Source organism: Quercus lobata, chromosome 8 (genome assembly GCF_001633185.2).
Source record: "Quercus lobata isolate SW786 chromosome 8, ValleyOak3.0 Primary Assembly, whole genome shotgun sequence".
NCBI classification, from domain to species: Eukaryota; Viridiplantae; Streptophyta; class Magnoliopsida; order Fagales; family Fagaceae; genus Quercus; species Quercus lobata.
The window spans coordinates 33,763,463-33,783,905 of NC_044911.1; the positions used below are offsets into that span (position 1 = coordinate 33,763,463).

The 20,443-nt window shown below is 35.5% G+C and overlaps 1 protein-coding gene across 4 annotated transcripts; it reads left to right on the forward strand.

Moving 5' to 3' along the window:
* Positions 1-10,705: 10,705 nt before the first annotated feature.
* Positions 10,706-20,367, forward strand: LOC115955810 (zinc finger CCCH domain-containing protein 13). Of its 4 annotated transcripts, none has more exons than XM_031074165.1 (12): positions 10,706-10,828; positions 10,921-11,151; positions 13,364-13,474; positions 13,740-13,773; positions 15,461-15,596; positions 15,806-15,862; positions 17,246-17,343; positions 17,431-17,502; positions 17,624-17,835; positions 19,004-19,200; positions 19,674-19,880; positions 20,044-20,367. In XM_031074165.1, the coding sequence occupies exons 2-12, from the start codon at positions 11,025-11,027 to the stop codon at positions 20,077-20,079; spliced, it is 1,287 nt and encodes a 428-aa protein (XP_030930025.1). In that variant the 5' UTR covers positions 10,706-10,828; positions 10,921-11,024; the 3' UTR covers positions 20,080-20,367. The 4 variants fall into 4 exon arrangements, with proteins under 4 accessions (XP_030930025.1, XP_030930022.1, XP_030930024.1 ...); XM_031074162.1 differs by having other exon boundaries at positions 10,708-10,828; positions 20,075-20,367; XM_031074164.1 differs by having other exon boundaries at positions 10,709-10,828; positions 15,470-15,596; positions 20,075-20,367.
* Positions 20,368-20,443: the final 76 nt, after the last annotated feature.

Below are 20,443 nucleotides of genomic sequence, written 5' to 3' on the forward strand. Positions count from 1 at the left end.
CACTAGCCTTCCCTAAACTCTGAAATTGGGTTTAGGTTCTTGATTTTCTCTCATCCTTTGTCAACCCTCATTGAATTTCCTTCCATTTATATTTCTCCACAATTACTATATAACCCCCCCCCCCCCTCTCCTCCATTCTAGAAACACAAAAACATCCTCTCTTCTGTCTTTCTTGAGTCTTAGTGAAGTAGAGTTAGTCTTGTCATATCTTGGTCTTCTTGAGACTTAAGATATTAAGAGCATGTTTGGAAAGGGGCTAACTTAAAACTCAAAATTTATAACTCAAAACTCATTACTCAAACTCATCACTCATATCTCAAAACTCTATCTCGCCAAGAACCCAAAACTCTTTACTTCTTGTTTGGTTCATAACTCAAAACTGTGTCCCTCTTCTCATAAGTTCACTTTATCCTTTTTTTAGTGGAGCCCACAGCCTACCTAATGATCAAAACAGTTACTGTTGTCTCCTCTCGCCCAATATAAAAATTATTTTATTTGTTTCCTTATCTCCCGCACACTCCAAATTCAATCTCCAGCACATTCCATCAAATACCCATCTCCCCAAATACCCATCTCCAGCAAACAGAGAAGACCCATCTCCGGCAACACATCGAAGACCCATCTTCAGCAAAATTTGAAACTTCTTTTCTTCTCTAGCAAAAGTCGAAGACCATCTCCAGCAAAAATCCAAGATTATCGATATGTTTTTATTTCATTCTTAGTTGTAGTGCTCTGTTGCTTTTGCTCTGTTATTCTTGATTTTATCTTCTTTCTCTGCCCCGAAAGGAACACCGAAATTCATGAATGGGTTCCGAAACATTCTGGTCTACTTGCTTTATTATTTTCCCCATATCTCTTTTTTCCAAATTTATGACTTCATGACTACTGAAAGCTGTGTTTTAATTTCGTTTGTGCAAGGTTGAGTTTGTTTAGCTTTCGATGAGTATGCTTTGAGGTCAGGAATGTGGGTATTTGGTTTCTTCTAACTTACACTTTAGATTGTTCTTGGGTGATTTTGCCTCTGTGGTTTTGTTTGTTTTTACTATAATTGTTATCTGGTAAAGTAGTGCTTTCTATTGACATGAAGTAATCTAATGAATAATTTTCATAGCATTTTGCATGAATGGAGTTAGTTTGGCTGAGATGCTTGCTGTTGTGATATTGGTTCTTTTGAAATTTGAAAGGAATTTGCATTCCTATATTCTTGCATAATCTATTTTCTTCCATCTTTCACTTTCACCATATGAAAATTTTGAGCTATAATAAGGGGCAAATTGGTTTACTTTTACAATATTCCTTGCAAGCATACGGCAATGGGAAATTCAAATACCATTTATTTTGTGCTATGTGCAAAGGCGGGGGGGGGGGTGTTTGAACAAATGTCGGAAGGAAGTAACTATTACTCTAGCTGTAATGGTCATCTATGCGACATGGATTGCTGTGTGGTTAAGACATTATGGCTCCATAACTTTGGTAGGAGGTTTTATGGTTGTAGAGAATGGACGCTGGTGAGTTTACATTTGCGTTTAGTTACACTGTTTATTCTATGTCATAAATTCCTTTATTTAGCCTGTATTGATATTGTCATATACGTTGCAAGACAATGACCGACATTGTAAATTTTTTAGATAGTTAAAAAGCAACACTTGCAAGTGTGGCACGAAAACAACACCTTTCATGATAGCAAAGTTCAGGAGGCTGGAGAATGAGGTAATGCTTGCTACCAAGAGTGAGAAGGAAGCACGTGCATCGCTTGAAGAAGCACGAGAAAGGAAAGGAGTTGCGAAGCGAAAGACTAAAAAATCTAAGGTTGCACAAAGGATTGCTAAAGAGAAGATAAACACATATAAACAAGTTCTAGTTCTCTCATAGGTGTTGTTTCTTGTATTCTACTTATTTAGTATTAGGTTTGGGGATGTTGGAAGGATTCAATTGTGTTTGCCATGACAGTTGGTGTATATAATGGGCAATATGTAACCCTTTGAGTTTGGACACATGACTCCAATAGTCTATTGTAACACTTGACATTTTAATTTAATATAATGACTCTTTCATGAATATCTTTCTCCTTGTTAATTTGAGCTCGTTTAATAAAGATATACTAGCTATCAAATGGTCATTAAATGGACATTATGGAACCACAAAACCCAAGTTATACATGCAGGCAGTTTGTCCTAATCAAATAGAGAATATACCAACTTCCAAAATCTCCTATACATGCCGGCACCAAGATACTCTTATATAGCAGAGTTCAAGCCCCAAAATAGAAGCCTAAAACTGCCTACAACCTCACAAAAAAAAAAAAAAAAAATTGGATAATGGGACATTATAATTAGAGTATTAAGATTTGCAGCCAAATATACAAAAATACCAGTAGATTCATAAGTTCCATTGTCAAACTACAAGATTAGTTCATAAGTTCCAAAAGACATTGTCAACAAGGATTTGACAATGAATATATAATAATACGACCTGCCTAATGAGTTCTCATCTATCGTAATACAATCTATATATATAAAAGGTGGCAAGAACATATACTGCCAGGTGACTACATAGTCCTAACAGCCCGACCAAATACTCCACCATGCAAAATAGCTGCCCATAACATATTTCCTAATTCAATGTCGAACGCACATAATCATCTCACATGCAGTCAGTGATGTCATCTCTAAACTGATTCATAGCTCGCTTGGTCTGGTCAGACATCTCCTTAACATGCCTTCAGGTCGTTGTATTGCTTGATGCTCTTGCAGATCCACCATCACTGTTTCGGCTAGCACCTCCACCAAGATCGGCAGTTTCCCATGTATGAAACAGCTTGTCAGACCAGTTGTTGATGTAGATGAAATTGTGCATAATACAACACGCAAAAATGATATACCACTAGCGCAAAGGCTTCAAGTTCAGCATCGAGTTCAATATGAGAAAACAGGCCTTCAAGATGCCAAAGCTTCGCTCAATGACTATGCACAGTGAGGAGTGCTTATAGTTATATAACTCCTCCTTCGTTGTCGGTTGCCTATTGCTCAATCTGAACTCTTAAGCATGGTAACGGGTGGATTTGTGCGGTGGAAGGAATGATGTACCAATGGGGTAACCCGAATCAACCAAGTAGTATGAACCTACATGTTAAATGAAATATTAGACTATCATTTATTACATCCACAAACATCCAAATGTGTTTTACTTAGTATTTAAATTTAAAACATGTATACCTTTTGGTGACCATGGAAATCCATGCTTTGGGTTGTTAATGGCTTCCTCCAATACCCTTGAGTCATTCACACTACCTTCCCAACCCGAATGGACATACGTAAACTGCATGTCATGATCACATACACACATCACATTAGTGGTGATAATGCTTTTTTTTTACTCTTATAAGCATTGGTTCTGCCAATTGGAGGCCGACCACTGACATGAGTTCCATCAATTGCTCCAATGCATCTCTACAACATAATAGAAATTAATTATAAACAGTATCACATTACTCCAAAGCACAAAACTCAAACATTTATACAATCTATTTTCCCATTCTTGTTTTCTCTTGGAGAATAGTCATAGTGCTAATTGGCCTAGTGAGTACTTTTACTATATTACTACTACATCTAGTGCATGTAAGACAAAAAATTATGAACTGAACCACTATGACAACAAAGAAAAATTATAGAACCTTACAAAATAAGTAGAATTGGGTGATATCTTAAACCATGCATGATACTTGTTCACTTAGAGATGTCGTGGGAGTCCTACGACAGTGGCGGCGCCACATACAGGTCAGGGTGTTCCTGGGAACACCCTGACCTGAAAAAAATTATATTTAATCCATGTTAGGAACACCCTCAATCCAAAATTAGGAACACCCTCAATCACAAAATTAGGAATACCCTCAAATTAAATAATAATAATAAAATTATCTGTTCTACTTTCAAGCCAAAAAAAAAAAAACCCAAAAAAAATTTGTCTGAAAAAAAAAAATTTGGTAACAAGCCCACCCACGGCAAACCCGGAAAGCCCAACATAATACGGAGGTAGCAAACCCATGGATTCTCACCCAAAAAAAAAAAAAAAAATACAGAGCAAATCAGAAATCAAACCACGGTCACGTCGTTGGCAGAGATCAAGACAGTCTATACTCTATACAAAGCAAAAGCAAACCAAACCCCATTACCCAACACTGCAATACAGAGGTGTTTATCAAAAAAAAAAAAAAAAAAAAAAAAAAACCAAATACATAGCAAAAAAGAAACCAAATACAGAGCAAACCAAACCCCAAACCCAGAGCAAACTAAACCCACGGTGGCGCCGCCTCTGCTCGCAGGCGCAGCTCGCTCTGTGACCTCCGTCACTCGTCATCCTCATCTAGTCATCGTCGCTCGCTCGCTCGTCGTCGTCGCTTGCCCGTCGTCGCAGATCGCAGATCGATCTCACCGTCTCAGCTGCTCCGGTGCTCGGCCAGTCAGCCTCAAGGTATTTCTCACATTAACATTGCTGAATTTTTTTATGTGGTTAGTAATTTAGTAACTGTTGTTGGAGGCTCTTGTAAGAGACGAGATGCTCTTCGAGATACACAATTTGCCAAAATTAAAGAAGATTTAGAGAATGGTGTATGTAGAAGTGGGCAAGGTTTGAATCAAGAGACAAATCTTAAACGTCCTGGTGATATACGTTGGGGATCATATTATGAGACTATTCTCAGCTTAATTTTGATGTTCTCTGCTGTTGTTGATGTACTAGAGATTATTGAAGAAGATGGCCTCTCCGACCAAAAAGTTGAAGCTCGATCTATTATGAGGTCAATTCTTTCTTTTGAATTTGTCTTTGCTCTACACTTGATGAAAAATATTTTAGGGATCACAAATGAGTTGTCAATAGCATTACAAAAAAAAAAAAAAAAATCAAGATATAGTAAATGCTATGGATCTTGTTAAAGTGTCTAAGCAACGGTTGCAAGTGATGAGAGATGATGGATGGGCATCTTTATTGGTTGAAGTATCTTTATTTTGTACCTCACATAATATTCCTATCTTGGACATGGAAGCGATATTTGTAGTTAGTGGGAGGCCGCGACGCAACACCCAACAAAATACAAATTTACATCATTATCGTGTTGAGCTATTCTACACAGTCATAGATATGCAAGTTCAAGAGCTTAACAACCGCTTTTCTGAGGCGAATACTGATTTGCTACTTTGTATGGCTTGCTTGAATCCAAGTAATTCATTTGTGGCTTTCGATAAGGAAAAGTTGATACGTCTAGCTAAGTTCTATCCCTCTGATTTTCTTGGGACAGATATTTTGGCACTTGACTCTCAACTGCAGAATTATACTTTTGATATGCGCAGCAATGACTTCTTTTTAGAGCTTCAAGGAGTTAGTGAACTTGCTGAAAAGTTAGTGAGTACAAGAAAACACGAGACTTATCCATTAGTCTATTTGCTAGTGAAGCTAGCTTTGACCCTTCTAGTTGTTACTGCAACAATAAAAAGAAGTTTTTCAGCAGTGAAATATGTAAAGAATGAACTGCGCAATCGAATAAGAGATCAATGGATGAATGATTGCTTGGTTGTGTATATTGAAAAAGATGTAGCTTGTAGCATTGATAATGAGATTATTATGCAACGATTTCAAAATATGAAAACTCGTAGAAGGCAATTGTACATTCTATGTATTTGTGTATTTTTTTATTGTTATTGTTGTCAATATATAAAATTTTCTTTTTATTAGATTGTGTAATTTATGCTTATTGAGGAACACCCTGAAAAAATTTCCTGGAGTCGCCACTGTCCTACGACATTCAGATTAGGCTTAATTAAGTGCCGATCATAAGAGTGGACAGTCCGTAAAACCTTTTGAAACTTACGACTCATCGTCTCTGTCGAATGCTGGAACCTATCTACAACGCCCCGTATACGGGTGTTATGTCTGATAATGTACAGGAACATGGCGACTGATTCTTGCACATCAACGCGACCCTTTCCTTCCTTTAGATACTCATGCTGTCTCAACTCATTAACCCAATGATAGAATAACTGCAAAGACATGCAGAACAACTCAAAGCACTGTTGTGAGGTTCCATCTCTGACCTCATCCATGTAACCACTACCAGTCAAAGTGCTTGTACACATGGGATGTTTGTCGTAGTGTCGTTGTACATAAGATAGCATCTCCCCTACCAAACCATTTACATAGTCAAACTCCTCCTCACTATCACAATCTGAATATGTATTTGACTAATCGTAATTTGTATTATACCCATAGCAGAGGGTGTCATGGTCAGGGTTGAGGCAGCCGTGCCCAAGATCGTTGCAAAACCCATGCATCTTAGCTTCGTAGTTGAAGAATTGGTCATCAAAATCATAGCTTCCATTGAACTGCTCCTCATCTAGGTCTGAGTACTTCTCATCAAAGTCATTGTCTCCATAATGCATCTCATCATCATTGTTGAAGTAGGCATTGTCAAAGTCATAAATCCAAAATGAGTTAGCATCATTGGGGCTGAACATTATGACCTATATGCTGCAATGAAAGAGATTAGTACAGATGAGGATAAAAATATATAGTCGTATGAAATAGACAAAGCAGATTTGCTAGGCATGATAGAAAAAATTTTAGAAAATGTACAAAGCGTATAAAACAACAATTATGAATATTCAAATATTTGATATAACATAACACGATATAAATAGACTTTAATAAACATGACCACAAACCAAGCCAAGTCTACAACAAATATTACAAAGTAACATAAACATAATAAGTTTTTAACCATCTGGGATAACATCCAAAAAAAAACCAAAAAATGGTCCAACTAACAACACGTCTTAAACTTGTTTTAATAAGTACAACCACCTCCATGAAACCACCATATAACAAAACCCACATTACATAAATGAAATAATAACACAAAAGATCAGTTGCGATTCTACTTTGCAACTATGTCCATCCAATTCTTCCTCCTATACTTTAGCATCCCTATGAACACCACCTTGTTCTCTTTGAGGTGTAAAGCCACGAAAACAATGAACTAGGCATCATTATCAAGGTCTTCATTTTGATTTAGAACTTCAATAGCCTTTTCTAGTGAGCATGGATCACCTATTGCAGCTAATTGGCCAAAATGTTCAAAGCTACCAGCTGCCCGCCCCTTTCTTTGGGAATACCTCTCTTTTGCAGTATACTCTTGTAAAGCCACAGTCATCTCACTCACCCTATTCGCTTTCTTGGCAACCTTCTTTCCCTTGCCACCGGAATCTTGAAGTGGACGTTCATCAGCATGTTGGGTTTGGTCAGGAAAAGGGATCTCATCCCTAGGTATTCCCTCAAGGTTTGGGCTGTAGCAGTCATCATGACCAACTTGGGTATGATGAACATCGTTGGCAAGCTCTTCATCACTATTTGGGGTTGGGGGTGTTAGAAGAGATTTGAAGGGCCTCAGTTGCAGTATTAGAGGCAAATAGTTACTTCAGTTTTTCAAAGTGGGGGCAGCCCTTCTTCTATAGTAACAATGCTTTTGGATCTCCTTGAAAAGAAGTAAAATTGCCATCAAACAACAGACCATATGAAACAGAATTGGGATGTACATATAGATATGCAAACGCAAATGGGATAAACAATGTACTACAACCACATTTGCCCACACCTCTTTAGAACTAGTCATGGTTTGTGTTATCTTGTCCCACCCTAAGCCCGTATGATTCAAAAACTATCCCCACTTTCGTTGTTTTTGCCTTAGCCTATTATGCTTTTGAATCACCTTCTTAGTGAGGAAATTCTTCCCAGTTTGGGTATTGAGCTGCTTGGTAATAGGTTCCCAAACATGCATCTTAAACACACCATTTTCCATATTCCCTTTGAGTTGTTCATCCAACATAATCTCAATAAAAATTTGCTCAATGTAGGGAGGCCACATTTTGTCATCCACATCCTGTGATTCATGAGCCATCTAATACAAATATCCCAGTACATAAACAAGTTAATTTATAGAACATAGGTTGTAATAATGTGGAAATGTGGGTCCTTCTAGCCTTTTGAAAGACCAAAAAAATTTTTTGCTTCCAAAATTATTTACAATAAACAACCCATAACACTGGATGCTAGTTCAAACTATCCGCACAAGACCCACATCAAGCATATTTGAGTTTTTACAATATACCATAACATGTATGAAATATATAATTTCAGGTTTTCCACATCAACAATTGCCGAAGTAGAAATATTTCACAAAACCCATAGATGTTTGACAAAGTACATAGGAGAGAGACAATCGTTCAAGTTGATGAAATTTTTCCACAAAATTTATATCAAATAAAACAGAGCATAGTGGGTTTAAAGAGGGAGAGAGAGAGAAAATATGTTTACTTGGGCAGTACAAGGATCAGATGAACAAACCGCTGTTGACACCGGTATTGGGTGGTTGTCTTGGGGGGTGCTTGTTTCTAGCTGGGATGGTTTCTTCTTTCTCTCAGTTTGTGCTAGGTTAAGAGTTGCTTGTGAAAATATGGAACTAGTGAGATGTATGAGCAGTAAAAGAAAAGGCAAAAGGAAGAAATAATGGTATGTTGGAAGAGGTGGGTGAGAGGAGTAAATGGAGAAGTTGTAGTAGTAAAGAGAATAGAGGAAAACAGAGGCCAAAAATGAAGTTGGAGCATTTGGAACAGAGAAAGCTTCCAACGGTGCTGAGATGATGTAACAATACACTGAAGGGGGGACAGTTGCACTTATTTACGAAAACTGCAACAAAACTCATTTCTCAAATTTTGAAAATAGCTTCTAATGAGTTCTCAGTTTTCATTCTCATAATTCAAAATTTTGAGATATGAGTTATGGAAACAAAACTGAAAACTCAACCAAACGTTATTTCAGTCAGTGGGTCCAACAGATTTTGAGTTTTGAGTTATATAACTGGAAACAACCTAATCCAAACACCCTCTAAGTGAGCCTTACTCTCATTCTCCTAATTCTTCTTATCTATTCCACCCTTAAGACCTCCACCAAAAGCCTCCTCCTTCATAGTGTGGACCTTGATGCAAGGACTATCCCTTTCCTTAACTTGTTTTTCATTTTGCTATAATGTTAATTTAAGATTAAAATATGCTAGTTGATTATTTAAATTTCTTGAATGTGTTTGAATGTTCTTGATATGCTTGAATGTTGTTCATATGCATTATTCACATGTTCTTGGTTGTTTATCACATGTTTATGTATGACACTAGTTTTGATCTTAAATTTATATCCAAAATATGAAAATATATGTTAATTTCACAATTTTTTCAAATGCTTGAATGTAGGATATCACCATTCACACACATTCATTATAAGTTATTTTTTCAATCCAAATGTAATGATTAATAAATGAAATTAGAGTTTATCACATGCACACACATTAAATTCAAGCAAAGCAATGAAGTGATATGGTGTAGAATAAATTGTAGCTATGGGTTTAAGAACTTAAGAAATTTTATTTGTCAAGAATTTTTCATCATTGAGCTTTAAGTGAAATACTTATAATATATTATTTGCCAAGTATTAATAACCTTAGGTTTTTGATAAAATAGTGCCATGTAGTTAGTTTAGACTTTTGATGGTGCTATATAGCATTAGGCTTTTGATGGTGCCAAGTAATTAGCTTGGGCTTTTGACAGTGCCATGTAGTAATGGACTTTTGATAAATAATTTGCCATGGACTTGAACCATGGGTTTTGATTATGAGATTTGAAATTCATTGATAAAATAATTTTGCCATAGGTTTGAGCCAAGAGTTTTGATTATGGGATTTGAATTCCATTGATAAAATAGTTTTGCCATGGTCTTTTGAAATATTGCTAAGCATAAGTTTTCTAAGGCTTTAATAGGAATGGAATATGCTAGGCCGGTTTTAGGCTTTACCACAAGCAATGCTAAAATAGGATAAGATATGTGATTTTTATGGTAATGGTTTATTTGCAACCCAATTTGGTAATAGGATAGGAAATATTTGTGGACTAATTTGGTGATGGGATAAGAAATATTTATGGGCCAATTTGGTAATAGGATGAGAAATATTTATGAAGGCACAATATGATTTATGGGTGATATTTGGATTTTTATTTTTTGGTGAGTGGATAAATAAGATAGAATAGGATTAGGGCATATGGCATGTGTAAAAAAATTGCACCTCAGTAGCGGTCAAATTTGTTTAAAACTTGCTAATGGTGTCTATGAAGAGCAAAACCAGTTGGGTTTGGTTGGGAATCTCAATATCTCCACCATATATGGGTGGAGAAATTGTTGGAAAACATAGGAGCTTGGATGAGTTGGTTTTGTCAGATTCCGAAGTGGGTTAATTGACACTCAACTCAAGGCAAGTTTTGAAACATTGGGAACCTTTGCCAATTGTCATTTGCCGTTGAAACCACTCGAATCCCAACATGTCAGTTTAGGTTGAGCGAGTTCATTAGGTTGAGGGTTCCACTGGGCGACCCTATTTTAATAGGAAATAAAATTTACAACTATTGGAAGAAAATAAATACATATAGGATTCAAATAAATTAAAGAAATAAAAACACATATATCTCTTGGGTAGGAATGTAGGATTAGAAATGAATGTTGGGTTGGGCCGAGAATGTAAACCTTGAAAGAACACCTTTTAAACCATCCCAAAAAAGAAGAAGAAAAGAAAGCCCCAGGCCCCCAACATTCACACAAATAATTTAATTTAAAAAAAAAAGTCAAAAAAAGAAAAGAAAAGAAAACCGCACCCTTTTTTACTTTTTATCTTCTCTCATCGCCAAATGATCATTCCCTCACTCGCTCACTCACCGAAGTTCAAATAATCGAAGACTCGAAGGTACGTCCTCTTCATCTTTATCTTCATCTTCATCTTCATCATCTTTCGCATACCTAACCCTAGACGGTTCGTTTTCGGTTTAACATTTGCAGAACTTGATATCATTTCACATTCTCACACAATCGGCGTTTTCATTCTCGCTTCAACGTTTTGAGATTTCGGAATTATATATACAAATAATTATTTATATAGCGCCATGGTTGAGAGGAAGCTATTCAAGACGAAGCTGTGCGTTTTGTATCAGAAGGGCAGGTGTTCGCGCCAAAGTTGCTCTTTTGCGCATGGTGACTCGGAGCTCCGAGGTTTCTCTGCCTCCTATAGTGGTACTATATTCTTTTGCTTCTTCGTTAACTTTTCAATGAATTTTTTTCATTTTATTTGTTTTGAATTGGTATTAATGTCAATAAAGCTTCAAAATTTATAGCTGTGGCTTTAGCTTGAGTTGTCACCTGCTAAGAAAGAAAGAAAAAAAAATGGTACCTTTACCCACTTGCAGAGATTATAATTGTGGATTGCATAGTGATGTTTAAGCACAAAGTATAAGTGGGGAGTTAATTGAAGTGAGCCTCAAGTGGGTTAAATGTTACTTTCCCAAAAAAACAGGTTGGCAAATCAAACATATCTCCCACCAAAGGTGGGTAAACTGTTATTTTTCATATATTTTTAATTAGATTTTTTTTGGGGTCATATTTTTTAATATGTGAGTCACATATGTAGAGGATTTTGACTAGCTTGAATTTTACAAATTGGTGTTTGTTTATGTATAGTAGTTGCTTAGCAGGTAAGATATGAGCAATTTTTGAAAAATTATAACATGACACAGCCAGTATGATGTGGGTATGGCACCTCCAAATGAAGCGTCCGTGCTTCTTAGGTTGTAACATATATATATATATATATATATATATATATATAGTACACATATCAAAAAATAACAAGAAAGAAAATGGGCGTATCGGTTGGCTAATGCTATAATGTGTTATTACATAGGAAATACATACTGTGTAATGAATACCATTAAATATTGGACTAATGCTCAGCTGAGTAATGCAATCCCTTTGCTATTGATATTATACAGTTCTTTATGTATGTATGTAAACATTTGATTAAGTATGCATGTCATTTTTGTGGTGCTGTGTGTCAAGGGATATTTGTATCCTGTTGGCTTGTTGTGGAAGGAAAATAGAAACAGAGTGAAAAATGTGTACAGTACTTTAAACCAGTGTATAAAAAGTAATCACATGCATTAAATCTATGTATGTATTATATGCTTACATTCATAATCTGTGTATGTGTACAGATGTAGGTATAGAGATGTATAAAGTTTGGCTTTTTATTCCAAAACCATATACTTGTATGTTGACATTTCTATTTATCAATGGAATCTGCATAAGCCAGACAAGAGGGCTTGCTTACATCTAATATGGCAGTATGTGAGAAGAGCATTATTAAATTATTGATTGGAAGTATCATCAAAATGTCTGATTGAGAGACATGTTGTACTAACAGCAGTTTGGGGTGTTTCATTGAAGATAGAAAATTTATAGCATCTGACAAGGTTAGTTGCTTTTTTTTCTTCAGAATGGATTGTGCTGGTTGGTTGGTTTATCCTAATGCTGATTATTGTATTTACATGGCGAGCTTTATCATGGTTGTGATAATCTATGGACCACCAAAGTATTTCTTGAAGGATCATGATATATTTTCCTCCACGTTATCTACAAAAGAGGATTTGGTTAATGTTCAAAAGATTGTTACAACAAGTTCTGCAGTTACTTATTTGAGAAGCTTACTTTACTGAGTTCATTTGTTACCTCTGCTTGAATCACATCACGATGGGATTTCATGAGTTGATCAGGAATGCCATTTTTTTGGAGATAGTATCAGAAACTAAACCCTCTATTGCTTGTGGATGGATTATTACTATATCGTCATATGGCAATTTGAAGAAATATCTACTATGCGGATCATGTTATGTATCTTAATTCTGAACAAGAAGACAGGGATATCAGGTCATCTTTATTGAATGCTACTTGATGTTCAAGGTTATCCCAATGATGTATCTTCTTGTTGGGTTTTATCTTATTGCTCCACATGGGTTTCTATGGGCCTTTTGGGACTGCAAGGAGGCACTAATAGTGTTCATTAGTGTTTCTCATGTTAGTCCTTGTAATGGTAACCTTAGCGTCATTATCTGCTTGCATTATATATCTTATTTCTCAACAAGAAGATGGGCATTTCAACTCTCCTTTATTCCAATGCTATTATGATATATGAAGGTTATCTCAATGTTATAAGCTCAAACATGGGTTTTGTTACATCTATTCATTATATGAGGGGGTAGTTTTGTGACCTTTTGAAACTGGCACGAAGGCACTAAGAATGTTCATTATTATATATCTCATATTGTTCCATGTAATGGTAAGCTTAGCCTCATTAATGAAAGTGTCTTCTACTTCTTTTTTTTCCCCTGGAAAGATTAATTGATATTGACTTGGTCTGCTGTACTTGAAATTCTTCTATTTCTTATTGCAGGCAGGCGGGACTATCAAGGTAGTGACTTGAGGGATAAGCTTGCTAGAAGGCTTTCTCCATCACGGAGGTATTCACCTGTGAGAGATGCAAGAGGCCGACAAATGCTTCGTGGTCAGATATAATGTCCTTCAATCTCCTCACTTTCCTCATTTTCTATATTTCTTCCTTTTCTTTACTTGTGTTTGGTCCACATGTCGGTGGCTTTTGGTATATCATTATATAAATGGTTGAGCTCTTCAGTCTTTGTTATATATCCCTATTCCCTTCTTCCTATCCCCTTTGGCTATGAATTTCCCATTAAGTTGTCAATAGAGTTTCATTTTCATCTTTTACTTCCAACTGATTGAATTTACTCTGGTGGAACTTGAATTTGCAGAGTTTAGCTCTTCCAGATCCCTTGAGAGGAAGAGGTATGTTTGCATGTTTTCTTTACACTACATATCTCTCTCTCTCTCTCTCTCTCTCTCTCTCTCTCTCTCTATATATATATATATTTGGTTGGTTAGCATTAATTCATTTTAGATGAAGTCTTTATTATAGCCTTACTAGGTTAATTTTACTCCTAAATACTTTTGCATTTGTGAATAATATGTGATTTTTAAGATTATAAAATGTAATTACTTTTGTTTCCATGCCATATTGGGTTAATTTTAGTTCTAACTACTTTTGCTTTTGTGAATAATAGGTAACTTTTTTAGATTATAAATGCAATTACAAAAAAAATGAGATTATTGGGGGTGGTGTTTTAAGGTTTCTGTTTGAGTAGTTGTTGTCTGCTAGTATCTTGTCTTTGATTTCATTCTTGGAGTTCTTAGACCCTTGTAATCTTAGGTTATAATCTTTTCCCCCCATCTCGTATGCCTCCCATGTGATAGGCTATATTTTATTTTAATAAAGTTGATCACTTGTAAAAAAAATAAATGCAATATAAAATTATTGATTGGCAATGGGGTAAATGGCTCTTACATGTATATGTCATATGGATGAAGCTTTACGTGTTGATAATCTTATTGTTTTGGAAAAAGAAAGAACAATCCATGCTATGAGGGACACCTCTCTTTCATCACTTTTGTGATCTTAGAAAACACACAGTAACATTTTGTGGAAAAAACATGTGGCTTGTTTATCTGCACAATTTGATGAGGATGGGATTTGTGATCTCATAAATTTTCCCCCTTAGTAATCTTGAAACAGCATATTGGTACTGAAATATTTCGTATTCATGTCCAAATCGAAATGGCCTCCAGTACCGTATTCACAACTTTGGTTTAAAATACATTCAAGAATCATTTAAAGGTTTTGTGTGCTATTATGTACATGACGAGATTATGTACAATAATAGTGATGCCGGAATCTAATGTATTACGTGGATGATGATGATGTGGCATGGTGATGTGACATGGCATAAGTCCAGCCAAGCCTAGGGGCTGATTTTTCACATTTTCTATGTGATTATTGTAGCTAAATCCATGTGTGCCAAGCTTGTTGTAGTATTTCAAAATTGGAGGGAAAATTAGTTAGTGGGACATGCAAATGCTAGATTTTAGGAAGTTGTTAGAAGTAGAAGTCATGTGCTTTATTAAATCTAGCATGTGATAAATGTGAGTTAGTTATGGATGATGTAATCACTAATAACAAATTCTTAGGCTATAAATATCCATGTACATGCATTGTATAGATCGATTGATAGTGAATTTCAGACTTTTAGAGTTGAGTTTAGATTGAAATTTAAATTCCCTCTCTCTCTCTCTCTCTCTCTAGAAAATGAAAGTATTAGTCTTATTTTTTGATAAGTAAAAAAGATTTACTGATATCAAAGAAAGAGACACCCAAGTATAGCAAGTATTAATCTTCTTGCATCAAATTGGATGGATGCGGAAGAGAGAATTGGGGATTCTGCCAATTCTATATGGTTATGGCCTTTATTATTTAACTAATAACAAAACAGATAATGTGGGTATCTGTTGGAGTGAATAATTCACACTGATTATTCATAATATACTACTGAGTTTTCATTTTGCTACCCATCTTTCATCTTCATATTAATGCACATATGTTTGAGTTCAAAATATTTGCATATTGATTTTAGAATGATAGAAAACGTAGGAAAAAGCAAGGCTTTGATGGCCAAGGTGATTTCTCTGGAAGCATGAGAATGTTGGAGGGAACTGAAGATCGAGTTAAAGAAGGAAAAATTATGTCCACTGATTCCAAGGATGTTCTTGAGGAACAGGTTTGAAGTAAATTTCGTTGTATTTTAATTCTTTTTGGCTCTTCCTTTGTATGCTTCTTGTGAAATAAGGCTGTGCCAATTTTTGAGCCATATAATATAATTTATTTTCTTTTTAAAAAAATTTTGGTCTATTAATTTCAATATGAATTTGTTCAGAATCTTTCTCTCTGCAACAAATTTCTGTTTTGATTTGTGGGAACCATGTGCAGTTAAAGAAAGTGCAGTCAGATGTGAACATTCTTGATCGCCGCAAATTTCAATTAGGGGTCAGTCTCATCTCTTGTTGCAGTTGCTTATTAGTCAACAACACACATGCACACACGCAGAACAGACACATACATATGAATGCTTGTATTTACACCACATATGGGATATTTGTTATTTCATTTCTGTTTATAAATTTAACCTGCAAGGTTAACTGCAAGGAGTATTTGGCAACATATTTTTTTTTTTGCATTTGTGGAAATAAATATATCTTATGGTAGAACACAATGGTTATATTTCGTATCCATGTCTTCTGCTGGACTTCGATTGTTATATTTTGTAGTTTCTGGTGGCTGAAATAATTTGTGTACGGCCATACACATTTGATTGAAGATATGCCAATGCATTACTGATAAAAAAAAAAAAAAATTTGTATTGTTTGGTTGAAGCAAAAATCATGAGAAATGAATGCACAGGTCATATATGAGTGTGTGTGTGTTTTTTTTTTTATTTTTTTATTTTTTATGAGTATGATGAAATTATGCCCATGTTCCCAAGATTTTTTATTCTTATGATATAAGGAAGTGGTGTCCCAGTTTCAATCACATGATTTTTTATTATACTAATTACTAGTGATCTATTTTAATTAGTTTGCATTGTAATAGATTCTATTTATAATAGTATTAATTCTTTGTGCATGGGTTTTTGTGTAGTTGAGTGCTAGGGACGAAAAGCATGCATGAAAGTCAGTCTTCCTCCCCATACTTCATAGCGATAACCTGTCTTCATAGATGTGTAGCCTTATTTCTCCTGAGTTTTACTTAATTTTGTTTTGGAAATTCTAGGTGTATTCTTGTAGCTAAAATATTGTCTTTAAAACATCTGTGGGTATTGGTAATTATGTCCTCATTCCTTAAGTGTTTGCATATTGTAGGAGACTTAATAACTGGGCTGTTGAGCTTACCCTATTTTTTTATATTACAGATTAAATACACAGGTCTGAAGATGGAGTGTTTTCCTTTTATGTCTAAAGATTTGGTCTATTTCCTTCGAATGCATATTTAGTAAAAATGTTATTTTAGATAACTTGCAAATTTGAGTTTATGGAGTTTTGTAGTCATTGGTTTGGATTTTCATAACCTCGTATTATTGGAGTCATTACATTTATTATAATTTAGATTCTGGAAGCTACTGTTTTCACAAATATAATTATTATAACCTATTACAATTTATGATGATTTTTACTGGACCATATTGCAGTTGGCTGTGAGGAAAGGCTATGATTATATATGTGATTAAGGATATAGTTGATCTGTTATATCAGTAGCCTTTAAACAAACATTATGATTGCCCCCACTCCCCCCCCGCCCCCCTCCCTGTTTTTTTTTTCTTTGCTTTTTTTTTTAATTTTTAATTTTTGACATCTGATTCGGTGTTGTTAAAAGGTCGACCTGGAAGAGAGCACCCAAGAAGCGGATAGTCTTACTTCTAGAATTCAGGAGCTTGAGGCTCAGTTGCTCAAAGAGAAAGAGGAACATAAAAGGTACGCATAGATGTAGTGATGGAGTTCCTTGTGAATTCATGATCCCTTTCTTACTGTGTTTTTTTGGGGGCTACCCAAAATTTTCAGGATCACCTCAAAAATCAAGAAGTTTGTGAAGGCACGTAGTCGTTATTCACGGATACAAGATGAACTAAAGAGGTAAGTATAATTTTACATTATTTTCTGGTTTTTCTGCCTCAAATTTTGCAATTAAGAGTTCTAATTTTGTTTGATGCCCTAATCTGAAATTCTATCATTTCATTATTTTGGAAATGTGTAGATCACAAGTCCGACTTCAGAAGTTGGGAGATCAGCTTGGTTCAGATATATCTAGAAATGGTGCCAATGAAGAGGATTCCATTAATATTTTAAGTGATGGAGAAAATATTGTTTCTCCTGTAACCAGTCCACATAATGAGCTGCAGAATGATGCTTCTCCCGGCAAGAAAAGGCTATGTGTTAATCTATATCCTTCTGAAGAACCAAAACAAGGTGATACAGTTAATACTTTTTCATGAATACAGTTTGTGGAGTATTTGGAATCTACAGATAATAATTTTTTTATCCCCTGATTATGTTTTCATGTGAACTCACCATGTTTACTTACTTTTGCAAATTTATTAGATTGCCCTTGTATCTATATTGTTCAGCACTTTCCTGAAGTGAAAAATGTTGGGTATTGTCAAATTTTTCATGTTGGTGATTGTCAAAAATGGTCAAAGGGGATTCAACAAGTGTTGTCTAGAAGCCAATAAATGATACAAGCATCCTATAAGTTATAGGAAATTCCCATCACTTGTGTGCTTTAAAAATGTTTATGAACAATTGTATGCGATGATGAAGATAGAAAATGCACACTTCTTCAAAATATGACAATTTTTTTTTCTTTATTCTTTTGAGTATTATAGGGATGACACTTTTTCGGAAACAGGTTGGAAATGCGATACATGTTCATTACATGTTGTGTATTCATTGCTATTATAGGTTTTCAATATTACTTCAAATGGAGGTGCGACCTTGTTCAATGACACCCCCAAGATTTTGTTTCCAATTGGAATGGAATGATTTCCAAGTTATAACTTGGTATACCACTGTACCTGTGGCACGGTGGCACCATTTGCTTCTTTAAAGATCATGAACATGTTGTTCTGAATTTCATTAATCCTGTTGATATTTGCCTTTTTGTTAAACCTTTGCTGGGTCATAGGCTTAGCATGTCTGACATCTCATGTCCAATATTTGTAATACGCTGACAGTTCTTTTTCAACTTATCATACTAGTGCATATTGCAAACTTTACTCAGAAGTAGGAAAATGGATTATTAAAATATCAGGAGGAAGCTGCTTTATAAAACTTGAGGCTTCTCATATGAAATGGAGGCTGAGTTCTCATGCTGTGTTATCACATTGCCCCACCTGCATTTGTTTGTATAGGTGTTACTCGGTTTTAGAGAAAAAGTTTATAATAGGTGGTTCTTCTATTTTTTTCATCTGCTAGTATGAGTTATTTTCACATATATCTTCCAAGTTTGCTTTTGGCCATGCCATTTTTTTTTCCTTGGCCTGAAATTTTCCTTGATTATTACTGATATTTGTAACTTGTCTGTTCTTTTTGTATTGATGCTGACGTGTTTTCTGTGAACTGGCTGATTCAACAAAAGGGGGACATCTGGACAAAACAATAAGATTCAAGAAACTTTCTAGGTGGAATGTGCAACCTGCCCAATCAAATCGCAATGAAATTGAGCTAATGAAGAAGGCAGTGAATGATGGAATTGACAGTCCTAGGCCCCTAGCAAATGAAGGCAAGCATAAGCGAGGAAAGACTGTTCCTACTAGCATAATCTCTGCAGATAAGGCGAGTCATTTTCATATATTGTGGGAACCTGTTATTGTATATAAATTATCTTTCATGAAGCCACCACCAATAATTACTTTTGAGCTGGGTTTCATTTAACACTTTTAACTTTGTATATGGCAGAGGTGCCAATGCCAAGTTTTATCAGTCTTTGACAAGTTGACTTTTATAAATGAAAGGGGCTGTTTCAACTTTCAATTGTTTGCACATTTTTTTAAAAATCCTAGTTCATTTTGCTAGATGCTGATTTCAATAGAAGCTGCAGTGGATGAGTCCTAACCTTTTTTCCACCAGCCAAAAAAAAAAAAAATGGGGATTCTAAATTCAATATGGTTCTGCTATGGGCCAAAGTGTATACAGCTTTATATTTTCCACACCCAACTTGTGGGGCTAATCCTCTTCTTGTTTGTGCATGTTAATGCACTCTCATTATTATCCTTGCATTGTAATCCTTGGCATAATCAACTATGCAGACGAAGGGCTTGGAGTCTGCACTTGTAGTACCATCAACCAGCATGGCTGGACACGTATTAGAGGAAGAAGTTGAAATTGAATTGGACAAAATTGAGGTGGTCAAAACTGCTGATACAGGCAGTGAGAAGGAACCTGCATATGAGACCATTGGCGTGCCATTACCACTTCCTCCACCACCACCAATCCATCAAAACAATTATTCACTGGTTTGTTCTTTCCATTCAGCATTACCTTTTTTCTGGTCATTGGATTATCTCCACTTGCTTATTTTAGTATTGTATGTGGTTCCCTAGTTCTTGTAATACCTTGTCAGCATCATATTTAAGCTTTAGTATTTTACTCTTAATTTTTCTTTTTTGCTTTACTTAGGCGCCTGATATGAGTGTGATTTGGCTTGCAGCATGAGGGTGATGATGAGAATGTAGATGTAGATGGGCTTGAGATGTTGCACGTGGACATTGTTTAATAGTGGAAGTAAGAGTTTTGATGTATATCTTGGTATAGCTCTTATTCTTGGTCCCAAGTTAGTGGAAGCCGAGTGGTGGGCATCATGTATAACTGTATAAGGTTGGACCCAATGGATGAAATGTTTCACTTTTAGATGTGTTTGCACTTGAATTTTATTTTGTTTTAATGATAATGATGAAGGTTGAGCTTAACAGTGATGGCAAAATCTTGAGATGGTTGGTCAAACATGAGCAAATGCAGTCCACACAACTGTTTTAAAATTAGAAGGGGATGAATTTGGCCTCTAAATGCGTGTGGGTGC